Genomic DNA, 13,604 nt, shown 5'->3' on the forward strand with positions numbered 1-13,604 from the left:
TCGGGGCACTGCCCTTCCCCAATCCCTGCCTTTGTCAAAGGTGACCCCACCCTCTAAGGCCTGTTTGGTAGTGGGAACTTTAAATTGCTTTTAACAATTGCGGCATTTAACCCCAGCCTGTTTTATTTTTAATTTTGAGACAAGATCTTGCTAAGTTGCTTAGGGCCTTGTTAAGTGCTGAGGCTGTCCTCAAACTTGCAATCCTCCTGCCTCAGCTTCCCTAGTTGCTCGAATTACAGGTGTACACCACCATGCCCAGTAATAGTAGGAGCTTTAAAAAGCACCACAGGTGCTTAATGTTATTTCCCCTGAGTACAACCCTTCTAAGAGGCACCTTGTAGGGAAACAAGCCCAGAGAGCAGTAACTAGCCCGGTTATTGCCGAAAGTTCAGTCCTTGTCCCTGATGCCAATCCAATAACAAGGACATCGTTTTGAGAAGAGGGAAAAGGTTTATTGCTTTGCTAGCAAAGGAGAAACACAGGGGATTCCTATCCCAAAGGCTGTGATTCTGCCCATCAGCAATGGGGGCTTTTAAAGAGGTGACTCAAAGGCAACATGCCATGGGTTCTCTGTTGCAGTTGTAATTCACTTGTTAATTTTGGGAGATAGTCATTTCTGAGATTTTCCGGTACTATCCCCGAAGTCTGGATTACTTTGTTCCTAAAGTGGGTGTGTACTCAGGGATAGATAACTCTGCCTAGGATGGGAAAGAAAGGTAATCCTGCTCCTGGAGGAGCAGAGAGAGAGGAAGAGAAAGATAGATGTCCATTTAAAATAAGTTGCAGTGGCAGAGCAGTGTTATATTCAGAGTATAAGTGGACCGCTGTTACACAGTGATAAATAGCATGTCAGAGAAGAGCATGTCTCCTGCACACCCACCTCCACCCAGGCCTTCCCACATCAGCTGTCAGGAAACCTGGGAGCCCCATGCATCTGGGAAGACTAGAGACACACATTCTTCCAGACCTCACCACACAGGGGCTGAGCTGGGCAACAGGGGACCCAGCTGAAGGCTTGGGAGGCACTCTAGGTAGCTTGGGCTCTGGATCTCCCACAGACCCTTTGCCTGGTTGACCTCCACCCCAAACTTTCTCAGCCTATATGGCAGTCTTAGCCAGGAGGAGTGAAGGGAAGGGCGTTCAATGCCACCGAGGATTCCAACTTTCCCAAGGGACAGATATTGGGACCCATGTAAACACCCCTCGGGATTTAAGGTCACACCCCACCACACACAGGCAGGCATATTCACACAGCCTCCCTTTGGGCAAACAAGTTGACTTGTCTACTGGGCTGTCTCTCTGGGAAGCCATGCAGTGGGTGGTGCTGGGTTCTGGGGTCTGATGAGGCCCTGGAGTTGACCAGGAATGTCTCGGGTGGAGTTTCCTCCCTCTCACCATGGACAGAGCCCCTGGCCTGCAAGGACTGATTCCCTGTGCTGCTCTGGTCCCTGCAGGAGTAGGCCTCTGAGGGCATCCGTGTTCCTGGGTTCCAGTTTCAGTGACATTCCCTCCCCCATACACACACTTATTTGATTTTCCAACTAGGATGATAAAGCTTGGGTCCTCTCAATCTCTAAGCGCTGCCTGTCCCCACCCAGGCTATGATAACTGATTTGTCATCAGCCAGCTTTTTGGCTGCTCTCCCCACTGCTTGGGCTCCACCATCTCCAAATCGTCTCCTCCAGGAAGCCTTCCCTGGACATACCTGGGACATGTGATCTGGGTCATGACCCATTTCTCCACAAGGCTGAGACCAATGCTCTGCCCAGAGCCTCACCCATTGTCTGAGGTCTCTTCATGGATTCTTCCTGCCCACTTACTACTCCCTGCTGAAGATCACTAGAAGAGCATCTCAGTTGAACCATAGGAACACAGCCTTCTTTGTGGGGAGTCCAGTTCTTCCTACTTGGTCCCCACTAAGCACTTTCTCTGCCTGTTTCATGTCTGGTCTTTTCTGGTCCTCTGTATTCCCGCTTCTCAACCTACAACACTCAGGTTTTAGTATGAACCACATTTCCCTTCCCTTTGCTTTCTGAAGGCAGCTGTCCTGTACTCCAGCATAGTGTTCTCTCTCAGGCGCCCTCTGCCTGGGCTCTGTGACACATCCCCAGCAGGACTGGTAAGTATTTGTCCTAGCCATGGTCCATGTGGTTGATGGATGCTCTCTGCACTCTGACTCCCAGCCCTTTGGTCTCCCAAACACTCATGGCCTTTGCAGAGGTCTACACTGAAAGAATAGAATCAGAGCTCAGAGCAATGGGGAACAGCAATGTGGAAGGCACCTGCTAAACATTTCCTCACTTGGTCTCCCAAGTCCAAGAGTCCAGAAGGGTCCATGCCTAAGCACTGGAGTTTCATAGGGAGAGGACAACCCCTTGTCTTCAGGGTACTCCCTTTTCCTTTAAGGCAATATCCTCCCATCTCCCTGGGAACCCCACCCCAACACTGAGAAGGGGCTCCCCTTTGCTGTCTGCCTGCTCCCCTCTGTTCCCATTCAGTCTGAAGCATAAGATTTTAGCCAGGCAATGTGCTACAATCTCCTGGGGAGTGTTTTTAAAAGTCCTGAGGCATGGATGTACCCCTCAGAGACCGATCTAAATGGTCTAGGCTGTAGTCTGGGTATCAGCTTTTTAAATTTTTATATTTTGGTACCAGGGATTGAATCCGGGGCAGTTAACCACTGAACCACATCCCCAGCCCTTTTTATTTTGAGACAGGGTCTTACTAAATTGCTTAGGGCCTTGCTAAGTTGCTGAGGCTGGCTTTGAACTTGTGATCTTCCTGCCTGAGCCTCCCAAGCTTCTGGTATTATAGGTGTGTACTACCATGCCTGGCTCTGACCCCTAGCCCTTTGGTCTCCCAAACACTCATGGCCTTTGCAGAAGTCTACACTGAAAGAGTAGTGTTTTTAATGAATGATTTTACTTCTTTTTCCAAGGAGTTTTAGGTTTATAGAAAATTGAGCAGGACAATTCACAATAGCCAGACTGTGGGAACCAACCTAGATGTCCTTCAATTGATGAATGATAAAGAAAACTGTGATATATATATATATATATATACACACACATACATACAATGGAATATTACTCAGCTATAAAGAATAATAAAATTATGGCATTTGCAGGCAAATGGATGAAATTGGGAGAATATCATGCTAAGTGAGATAAAGCCAATCTCAAAAATCCAAAAGGCAAATGATCTCACTGATAAGCGGATGATGACACATAATGGGGAGTGGGGAAGGGAGCAAGAATAGAGGAAGGAGGGACTGTATAGAGGGAATAGAGGGGTGGGATGGGGTGGGGGGGGGAGGAAAAAATACAATGAATCAAACATCATTACCCTAAGTAAATGTATGATTACGCAAATGGTATGCTGTTACTCCATGTACAAACAGAAACAACATGTATCCCATTTGTTTACAATAAAAATAAATTAAAAGAAAAAAAAAGAAAAATTGAGCAGAAAGTACAGACAGACCCTATATATCCCCAACTTCTACCTCCTGCCCTCTAGTTTCCCCTATTATTACCATCTTGCATTGGTTGATTAGCCAATACTGATATGTTATTGTTGTGAAAGTTCACAGTTCACATTAGGATTCACACTTGGGGTTATAACTTCTATGGATTTTGACAAATGTATAAGGACATGTGTCTACCATTATAGTATCATAGAGAATAGTTTCCCTGCTTTAAAAACCCTGTGCTCCATCTATTCATCCCTTCCTGTCGCCCCCACCAACACCACTGATCTATTTACCGTCTCCATAGATTTGCCATTTCCAGAATGTCACAGAGTTGGAATCATACTGTACATAACCTTTATTGGCATCCCCAGGTAATTTTAAAGAAGCAGCAGAGTTGACATGAGTAGCTCGATTTGAATTTGGTAAAGGGGGCGGTGGGTAGAAATCTGGTGTTCTATATGTCTAAATCTAGTGTGGGCAGAGACCCATCATTTCCTTTTTGCTCAGGTCCATCTGTCCAAGATTGTCCAGGGCTCTAGTGTAACCTGCACTGAGTTGAACACCGAACTAAACCAACACAGTTTCCTGCTCTCAATCTTCCTTGGCCCATCTCAGAAGTCAGACTAATCAAGTTGCCATGCTGTGCACAGATGATTTGAACTGATTCGAGCACTTTACAGAAAATGCTCATGGTGGTCTCTTTGAGAGCAAATGGGGATGCTCCACAGAGGAAGGAAAATCCAATGAGATCTAAAGTTGAGGAACAATAACTAGGCTAAGGGAGGGGAAGGGCAGGGGAAAAAGTCCCTAAGCAGAGAGACCACAGTTAGAGCAAGGGGCCCTGTCGTAGGAGTGAGTGTGGTTGCTTTGTAATGAACTGAAGTGGTGGTGCAGGTAATGAGAGAGAGTAGTGCAAGATGAAGCTGGATGGGGAGCTGGTAATGTGTGTTGAAATGATCATTGACTACCATGTAGAAAACATGAGTGGAGAGAAACAGAAAAACAGAGATCAGTGAGGCAGGCCACTGTAGTGTTTCACACTAGATGGTATAAGGTGAATATTGGTACATGGAAACTGAGGTGGATGGAAACTGAGGGGTGGTAGCTGAGGGGATGGAAAGAAGCACATGGACATGCACAAGGCCAAGACTGACAAGACTGTGTGGCCTGGCTGTGGGACTGGAATGGAAAGGATCCAGGGAGGCTCCTAGCTTCCAGGTTTGCCCACCTGGATTGACTGTTGTGCTATCAGGGAGGGTAAGAACCCAGGAATGGATCTAGCAAGTGGAATCTGAGGTGTTTTGAGATATCAAGAGTCCAGTAGGCAGCTGGCAGGTGGGACTGGACTCAGAGGAGAGGTGAGAACTGGAAATGGAGACCTGGGTTCCTCAGGGTATGGATAGCAGTGGAGCTAGAAGCCTGTATTGATGAGAGTAGCTTAGGGAGTGGGCAGGGGGTGAGAAGAAAGAGGCTAGGGCTGAGGCCATCCATGATAGACTGTCCCTGCTGGGGGAGAAGAACTGCAAAGGCACTGGGACAGGAGCATTGAGGAGATCAAAGGAACCAAGTGCAGCATTATTACAGAAGGATGCACATGGTTTCAAAACTAGCGAGTGGCCAGTGTGCATCCATGGTGCTGAGCAATTAAGAGAAGTGAAGCAATACAGAAAGTAGGGAAGAGTCTTTGCAAGAATTAGCCATGTAGCAGTGGAGGCAATGGACACAGCTCCCTCACTGGGGCCATCAGGCCTCATGACCTTTTCGTTTCCTGTGGAAACTCTTTCTTACTGACCTTCTTATGTCATAAGGATAAAAGTGAACTGAAGGGTGTGGGGTAAGGGGGTTGTGTAGGCCTGATTAAAACTGTGTTGACGAGTAATCTCTGCTTAATCGGCTGGGCTTCACTTCAGGGGGAGCATTTAGCAGCCCTCAAGCAGCATCTGATTTCAACTTTGGAGCTTATATTACCTCATATTTATTTATTTATATATTTTTGTGGTACTGCGTCCTCTAACAGACACTGGTCCTCCTCAAACCCACCAATGGTCAACAACTCTCTAGACCCAAGCCAAATTCATTGTGAACTTCTGTTTGTATTTGATGATTCTTTCTTAAAACTTTCTCCCCAATCAGTCCCAATGATCCACTCTCCTGGTTTCCAGTGTAATGGTGGAGCCTCTGACCTTACCCAAGTTGGCCACCCCAAGCACAAACTTTCCTTTGAAATATTCCTTAAAATGCACAAAAATGCATTCTATGCATTCAGTCCATTTTGTAACTATTTTGTGCCCTTTTCATCAAGCAAAATCAGCTTTCTAAAAAGTTCCATCTTGAGCCTGGCATGGTGGTGCATGCCTGTAATCCCAGTAGCTGAGGAGGCTGAGGCAGGAGGATCGCAAGTCCAAAGTCGTCTCAGCAACTCAGTGAGACCCTGTCTCAAAGTAAAAAATAAAAAGGACTGGAAATGTGGCTCAGTGTTAAAGTACCCCTGGGTTCAATTCCCGGTACCCCCCAAAAAAAAAAAAAAGGTTCCATCTTGGTTGTTCTGTGGGTTAGCCTCAACTTAAGAAAAACTATGAGTTCTGTTCCACTTTGTTAGATCCTGTATCTACATAATTATCTCCTTTAACTTTCTCAACCTCATCTGAAGGTAACATGGCTCCACTTATTGATGAAGGATCTGAGGATTGAAGGGTTAAGTGGCTTGCCCAAGGTCATACGTATTTTTTCTGACTCTGATCATGTTCTTTCCTTGGTTACAGTTATTTGTCTCTCCATAAGTAGAACTGGTAGGGCTTCAGAGACCCTAAGGTCCCATGTACCTTTTCCTCAAATGGGAATACAGACTCAGAAAGGGGCTAGAACTAGCCTAGGTTACACAGGGAAGAAGACACAAAATCAGGACTCAAAGCCAAACCTGACGAGGGGCACCCTCTGGAAGCCTAGACATGCCCTCTTTCTCAACTAGGCTGTTATTAGAAACTCTGTTGGGAAATCATTACTCACAGGTCTCTGATGGATGGAGCCCTCAGGATCAGGAAATTGAAGTCCACCTTTGGCTTTTGGGCAGGTCACTACCTCTTGGAGCCCCCCCCCCAAATTTTTTTTTTTTGTACCAGGTATTGAACCCCGGGGCCATGGAGCCACACCCCCAGCCCTTTTTATATTTTATTTGAGACACGGTTTCACTAAGTTACTTAGGGCCTTGCTAGTTGCTGAGGCTGACTTTGAACTCTCTATCCTCCTGCCTTGGCCTTCAGAGTCACTGGGACTACACAGGCATGTGCCACCATGCCCGGCGTTCAATTTTTTTTTTTTAATATATAAAATGGAAGACCTGAAAAAGACAAGGTTTAGAGGCAGTTAACTTTGTAAACCTACAGCCTACTGAGAGGTGATAGAAAAAAGCTCATTCTCGGATCTTGGTGTTACGACTCCTAGGCTGGGATCCAGGTTTTCTCTTAAAGAGCCTCATCTTGGGTAAATTTCTATGCCTCAGTTTCCTCATAAATAAAATGGAAGTAATAATAAGACTTAATTCATAAGATTGTTGTAAGGGTTCAAGCACTTGGGAAACGTCTGGCACACAGTGATCCATCTGTAGTTAGTTTTTAGGTCAGGTTTATTCCTTTAGTGCACAGCTATTTTGTAACTTCAGACTACCCGGTCTCCTTCAAGCTCCGCCCCCATCCTTACAACGATCCGACCTTCTCCTCACCAGGTCCCGCCCCAAGCCAGCCCGGTTCCCTCCGGCCACCGGGGGGCGGCGGCGCTAAGGGCTCTTTCTGGCAGAAGCAGGCGACGCTCTAGGGTTATGACCGCACTTTCTCGGTGGCCAGTGGCGGCGGCGCTCTAGTCGGCGGTGTGCGGGCGGGTTGTCAGTGGGTGCGGCCGGCAGGCAGCGATGGCGGCCGTACGCGGCCTGCGAGTGTCTGTGAAGGCGGAGGCCCCGGTGGGGCCGGCCTTGGGGCTCCCTTCGCCTGAGGCGGATTCCGGTTTGGAGCGCGGCGAGCCAGAGCCCATGGAGGTGGAGGAGGGCGAGCTGGAGATCGTGCCTGTGCGGCGCTCGCTAAAGGAACTGATCCCGGTAAAGGCGGGGGGTGGGGGGCGAGGGAGGAGGTCGCGGCGAGCGAGTGCCCGGCGCCGAGGGGGCCGGAAGGGGAGGTGGCCAGCGAGCCAGCCGGGGGAAGTCAGGGGAGGCGGAGAGGGGCACGAGCGCCTGGGGCGGGGGGTGGGCTGGCTTGAGGAGAGACCCTTAGCTAGAGAGAGACGCCGGGGCGCCGGAAAATGGGTGTTGAGAGGGCTGGAGGAGGTTGGTGGAGAGCTGAGAGAGAGTTGAGGATGTCCCCTTCGCTGCCCCTCGGAGCTAGGCTGTGCTTGGGAGTGAATGAGGAGAGACTGGGGTCGAGATAAAGGAGGAGTCTCAGGCGGGAACCCAACCAGGAGCGACCCAGAGGGAACTGTGAGGTGGCGCCGGCATCCAGGTCTCCTGTGGGTCGTGCTCCGGTGGAGTTGGTGTCTGTTAAACATGGCACTCGCTCCTTTTCTTGTGAGGACTGAGCTTGTCAGCAGCAAACACTGTGTTGCTGTTGTGACTTGAGGGTCTTTTTGCCCCGGCGCACTCCGCTGCCGTGTAGTACCTCCACCGGGCCTCAGCATCTGACGTGCAATGAAATCAAACGATCAGGGCCCAGCATTTGCCCTTGGTCTCTTTTCTTTTACCACAGCGGGGATGGTGAGTGGTGTTTGTGGTTTGGTAGTCACATGTCTAGTTCTTAGATCTGGTCTCAAGTCCTGGATGGCTTAGTTGCACACATAACATGAACTATTTTTTTTTTTAAACTACATGTCAGCAAGTCTTGCTTTTAAACTGAAGTTATGGGGAAAGGCTAAGGTAGGATAACTAGTGATGGCAACAATAATGACCATGGTAAGAACATAATGGCATTTTGACAGTTACCACATTAAATCAATTAAAAATAACTGCACTTGTTGGGTAGGTAATATCATTCCTTCATTCTCTTCAACTCGTATGTATTGCAACCCCCACCATATGCCAGGCATAGTCTCATGTGCTAGATCAAGATCAGACTTCTAGCAGGTTTCACATGCACATAAATGATTTCCATTAGTGTTAATGCTATGAAGAAAATAAAATGTTAATGGAATAGAAAAGTATGGGGCCAGGAGGATGTGCGGAACATGAAGCAGAATGTGATAGGATGGTTAGGGAAGTCCACTGTGACAGTGACATGCATTTAAGCTTTACCTGAATGACATAAAGGGTCCAATCATGGGCACAGTGGAAGTGAGCATCCCCCAGTAGGGGGCAACAGCAAGCACAAAGGTTCTGAGATGGGCACAAGATTGTTTTCTTGGGGAAATGTTAAGTTCTGTAGCACAAAAGAAAGAGCAGAAAAAGAGGTCAAGAAGATAGGCAGATATCATGGAGAAAACCAAGGCCCAGAGAAGTCCAATAAATTGTACAGTGTAATGTAATTAGCAAATGTCACAGTTGAGACTTAACCCCATCTTTTCATTGCACTGTGTACTGTTTTCCCAGGGTTTTAAGTGAGGCTGTGCTTTCTGCATTTTGGTGGAGGCTTGTGCTCCCCCTGGTGGCCTGATATGGGAAATCTGTCCAATCTCAGGATGAGGAGATTAGTGACTGCCTCATCATTTAACATTTTTCACAAAAGCCTTTGGACTTACACTTACATTCGTACTTTCAATTGTTGAAGTTACTTAAGATTTGAACAGGCTCTGATCTAGAAAAGACTTCTTGTTAGAGTGGTTGATTACTACTATGGAGTCAGAGCATTGGCTTCTTGATAAGGGGTTGTCAGGGTTTGGAGAAAGGTTGCTGAAAAGAATGACTATTTGAAAAGAAGCAGTTGTTAGGCTGCCTTTTATCATGGATTTTCCCTTGCTTTCTGTCAGAATTTCTCACCCTTCCTCTTTGTGTTAGGACACAAGCAGAAGATATGAAAATAAGGCTGGTAGCTTCATCACTGGAATTGATGTTACCTCCAAGGTGAGACAGACCATGATTTATTTATTCAGTTTGCCAAGTGGATGAGCTTAATGAACTTAGTTCCTAGGACATTTGCAGAACAGTAATATTCTTTCCTCCTTTTTTTTCTTTTGTTGCTGGATTAATTTTAAATTTTTTGTTATGCAACAGTGTCTTCATGTATCCTGAAAAACATTTCAGGCAATGTTTGTGTATTCTTGCATCCACAAAAAGATAAAATCACTATATCTAGATGTCTGTGCTTAACCATAGTCCAAGAAATAGTTCTACACTAGGATTTATTGATTTATTTTTGTGAGGATGGGGAACCACCATTTTTAATGCTATGTCCATTCTGATAAAATGTGTTTGTTTTTACTTTAAATAAAACAAAACATGAAAAGCACCTACCACATAATAGGCCCCTTAGTAAATGTCTTTATTCCTCACTGGTGCAGACTTATAAAAATAGTTCCTGATTGTGCATTTGGTCCAAACTTTGAAGGCTAAATCAGTTGAGGTATTCTTGGTACTTGAGAATATGCCTTTTTATCTAGTTATTGCTATTACCATAGTACTACCTTCATTATAACACCTCAGAGTGAAACCTCTTATTTTCCTTATTATAAACAGTCAATACATATTTGTTGCTTTAATCTAGTTTAGACATTTGTTAAAATTTAAATATCTCCAATTAAATTTAGAGCAGAATTTTGAATTATAACTCTGAATAATAGTATTTATTGCTATATGGATGCCTAAAAGCAAGATGAAAATAAATGTACTTATCTTTTTATAGTTTAGTTATGTCTCAGTCTGTCTCAGATTACTTAAAGACCAAAAGAAAGAACTGATCATTTTCTAGACAGACAAAATAGAATGAAGTGAAGGGCGTGGAATTAAAACTAAGTGGTAGAGTGCTTACCTAACACAGCACCACCCCAAAAAGTAATAAAATAAAGTGAATGTGTTTTCTTACTGTGCTTGAGAAAGAAGCAGACTGCTCTTAATCCTACATCATTTGCCATTGTATGGAATAGGTATATTGGGGAAAGGGTGGTAGTCTCAGAGTTAGTACTTCAATTGTTACTAAAGGAAAGTAGATTGTTGTTTGTAATAGGAAGACTTCAGTGAAAAGAATTAGCATAACTATTGGGAAATAACAGAATGTTGCTGCTTTACCAATCCCCACAAACTTTCTACTGTCAGACATTCAATTAGTATGGCAAAGTCAATATACAATTAATGAAGGGTTCCCAAGAGCCAGCCACAGTTGGACTTGTATTATTTATTTTAGCTCTTTTAAGACACTTACAAAGCTGATTATTTTTTCAGTAAAGTGTACTTCTTGTGTCACTTAAAAATGAAAACAAGCAATTCTTGTACATAAAGCTGGAATAGAGGAGAGAGTTTGTTTACTTCAGTGTTATTTTTAAACAGGAAGTTCGCTTTAAGGAGTGGACTGTTCAGGCAGACATAATGTGAAAGATTATGTGATAGGTGTGATTACTGTGCCCACATAAAATGTGAAGTGGTGGCAGGGAGGGCTCTTAAAAGTAGCATTGGAATTAGAAGACCTGCCTCCTTAGTGAGCAGAAGTATCTCCAGCAAATTTTTCTTTTTACTTTTTGTTGTCTCAATTTTTGCACCTGGAAACTGAAATGTTGAGATTGTTTAATTGTAATTTGTTCGTATGATTACCAATAATAGATGGAATGTCAGAAAACTTCATAGACAAATAGTCATTGAATTCCTGCTATGCCCCAGGCATAGTAATAGACTGTGATAGGATGGAGATGATTATAACAGTATTACTATATGCCCTCTAAATTCAAATCTCTAATTCTTTGCAAAACTCATTCAATGTGCAGTGTTGCTTATTTCTTCTTATTAATTTTAGGATTTTCATTGATGCTTCATGTTATATTTTTGATTTAACTTTGTTTCTATGCTTTACATCTTTTGATTTTCTAGGAAGCCATTGAAAAGAAAGAACAGCGAGCTAAGCGCTTTCATTTTCGATCAGAAGTAAATCTTGCCCAAAGAAATGTAGCCTTGGACCGAGACATGATGAAGAAAGGTACAGGTGTTTTGGGGCGAATTTTTTCCACATTCCTTTAGAGAGTGACTTTCCCTGCCATTGCCTCTTGCCTCTGGCTTTGTCTTGCATGTCCTGTCCTCATCCAAGTACTCCCAGTGGAAGGAAGTTGTGAAATCCCCCATTCTAAAGTTACCTGTTAAAAGTTGAGATGCTGTCAGCTATGTCTCAGATGTTAGAGTTGGAAAAAGATTATCTTCCTGAGGAGGCTTAGAGAAAGAACAATTAAATGCAGAGATGAGATGAGAACCTGTGCTTCTATGGACCATCACTCATTTTCTGTTTTTATCATAGAGGTGTTAACTTTTCTTTCCTTTTAAATGTAGTGGAAATGTATCACAGTGAGTCCTTTTTAGGGGAATTGGAGCAATTTAGGGACTGGTGGGAGAAAGTTATTAATACTTTCATTGATAATAAACACATAGAAAATACAAACCACACATTAACATCATTGTCAGAGAAAGCAAAACTAATCCTGCCCTGGATTTTAAATCTGCCCCCACATTTGGGCTCATTATTTAATTTTATTTTTATGTTTTATTAGGGTATTTTGCCCTCTAGAACTCACCTCGAATTATCACATATGGTAATCTGCCCAGTCTTACCAAAGTCTTTTACAAATACAACGGAAAATTATTCCTTTTAAGTGAGTCTATCTATCATTATTTATTATTCTACTCTAATATAAAGTGGAATGCAAAAAGGTCTCACTCTGTTGAGTGTTTGTGTGTTTTATAAAGGGCTCCATAGGCAGACCTCTGGATGCCTATTGAAGGTCTGTGCTGTGGCTGTGTAAGTTTCTCCAGCCTTGTGCTATTGATGAAAGTAAAAGCCTAGTAAACATATTGAATGAATGTAAGGAATAACTACTATTCTTTGTTGGGAATTTGCTTTCTTACCATATTTATTATTTACATCTTCTTATTTGTTTCTCACAGCAACTCTGTGAGGAATATCTTTTATTTTATTTTATTTTTTGATACTGGGGATTGAACCCAGGAATACTTTACCACATTGAGATATATCCCCTGCCCTTTTGATTTTTTATTTTGATATAGGGTCTTGCAAAGTTGCTTAGGGCCTCGCTAAGTTGCTAAGACTGGCTTTGAACTTGCATTCCTCCTGCCTCAGCCTCCTGAGTTGCTAGGATTATAGGTGTATGCCACCGCATAAGCAAGGAGATATATATCTTTATCACTGTTTTACAAGGGAGAAAAGAAGTTCTAGCAGTTTAATAAATTGCCCAGGGTTATGCAGTTAATAAAAGTAGAGTCAGGATTCTAAACCAGGTTTATCTGATTCTAAAGCCTTGCTCTTAACCCCTTTACTCTGTTGCTGACATCATATGATAGGATACCATAGTCCCAGACTGTGTTGCTCCTTAGTCCTAGAGAGCAGAGAAGTTGACCACAGAGCTCAATTTTGGGAGCAGCTTTATTGCTTTTTTTCCCATATTGTGAGTCCATGTTCAGGAATATGACCTTGCTTTCCTTGCGGGGCTGCAGTTCCAGGCATCTGCTTGGTGGATTTCCGTTTCAGGAAAAGTCCTATGAACGTCAGGGACAGCTGTGCAGCTTGGCATTTGTGTGCCTGCACAATCCTGGTTGAGCACACTTTTGAGTTTTCTCTTACAGCTCAACCCATAGCATCATCATACCTGTTGGTGTTTAGCTCCGGGCTCTCATATTGTCCATGCCTTTCACTGTCTTCATTTGCCCTTCCTTGCCCCATGCCTCATCTTATTCAGATGTCACTTCCTTCACAAAGCATCCCTAATCACACACGGAATTTTTTTTCCCACTTCTGATGGAGCTCTTTAGGGTGGCAAACTCTCCTGGAATCTGGTTCCTTTGTAATGGGCAAGTTACTGAACCTTTTTTAGTCTCAGTTTCCTTGTCTGTAAAGTGGGAATAGGATACCTATCTAATAGGATCTCTTTTGGCATCATTTTCACTTAAAGTATTTTTTGTTTGTTTTTGGAAAAGTAGTCCTGATCTCATGATTTTGAAGATATTTTGAAA

At 44.0% G+C, this 13,604-nt stretch overlaps 1 protein-coding gene across 1 annotated transcript in view; it reads left to right on the top strand.

The window, feature by feature from the left end:
- The first annotated feature begins 7,184 nt into the window (after positions 1–7,184).
- Positions 7,185–13,604, top strand: part of NCBP3 (nuclear cap binding subunit 3) — a 30,789-nt gene continuing 24,369 nt past the window's right edge. Inside the window, 3 exon segments of the mRNA XM_079130853.1 lie at positions 7,185–7,559; positions 9,441–9,506; positions 11,460–11,565. Of these exon segments, the coding sequence (XP_078986979.1) occupies positions 7,377–7,559; positions 9,441–9,506; positions 11,460–11,565 (355 nt within the window). The 5' untranslated portion in view covers positions 7,185–7,376.

This window comes from Sciurus vulgaris (assembly GCF_902686455.1).
Source record: "Sciurus vulgaris genome assembly, chromosome: 3".
Lineage (NCBI taxonomy): Eukaryota > Metazoa > Chordata > Mammalia > Rodentia > Sciuridae > Sciurus > Sciurus vulgaris.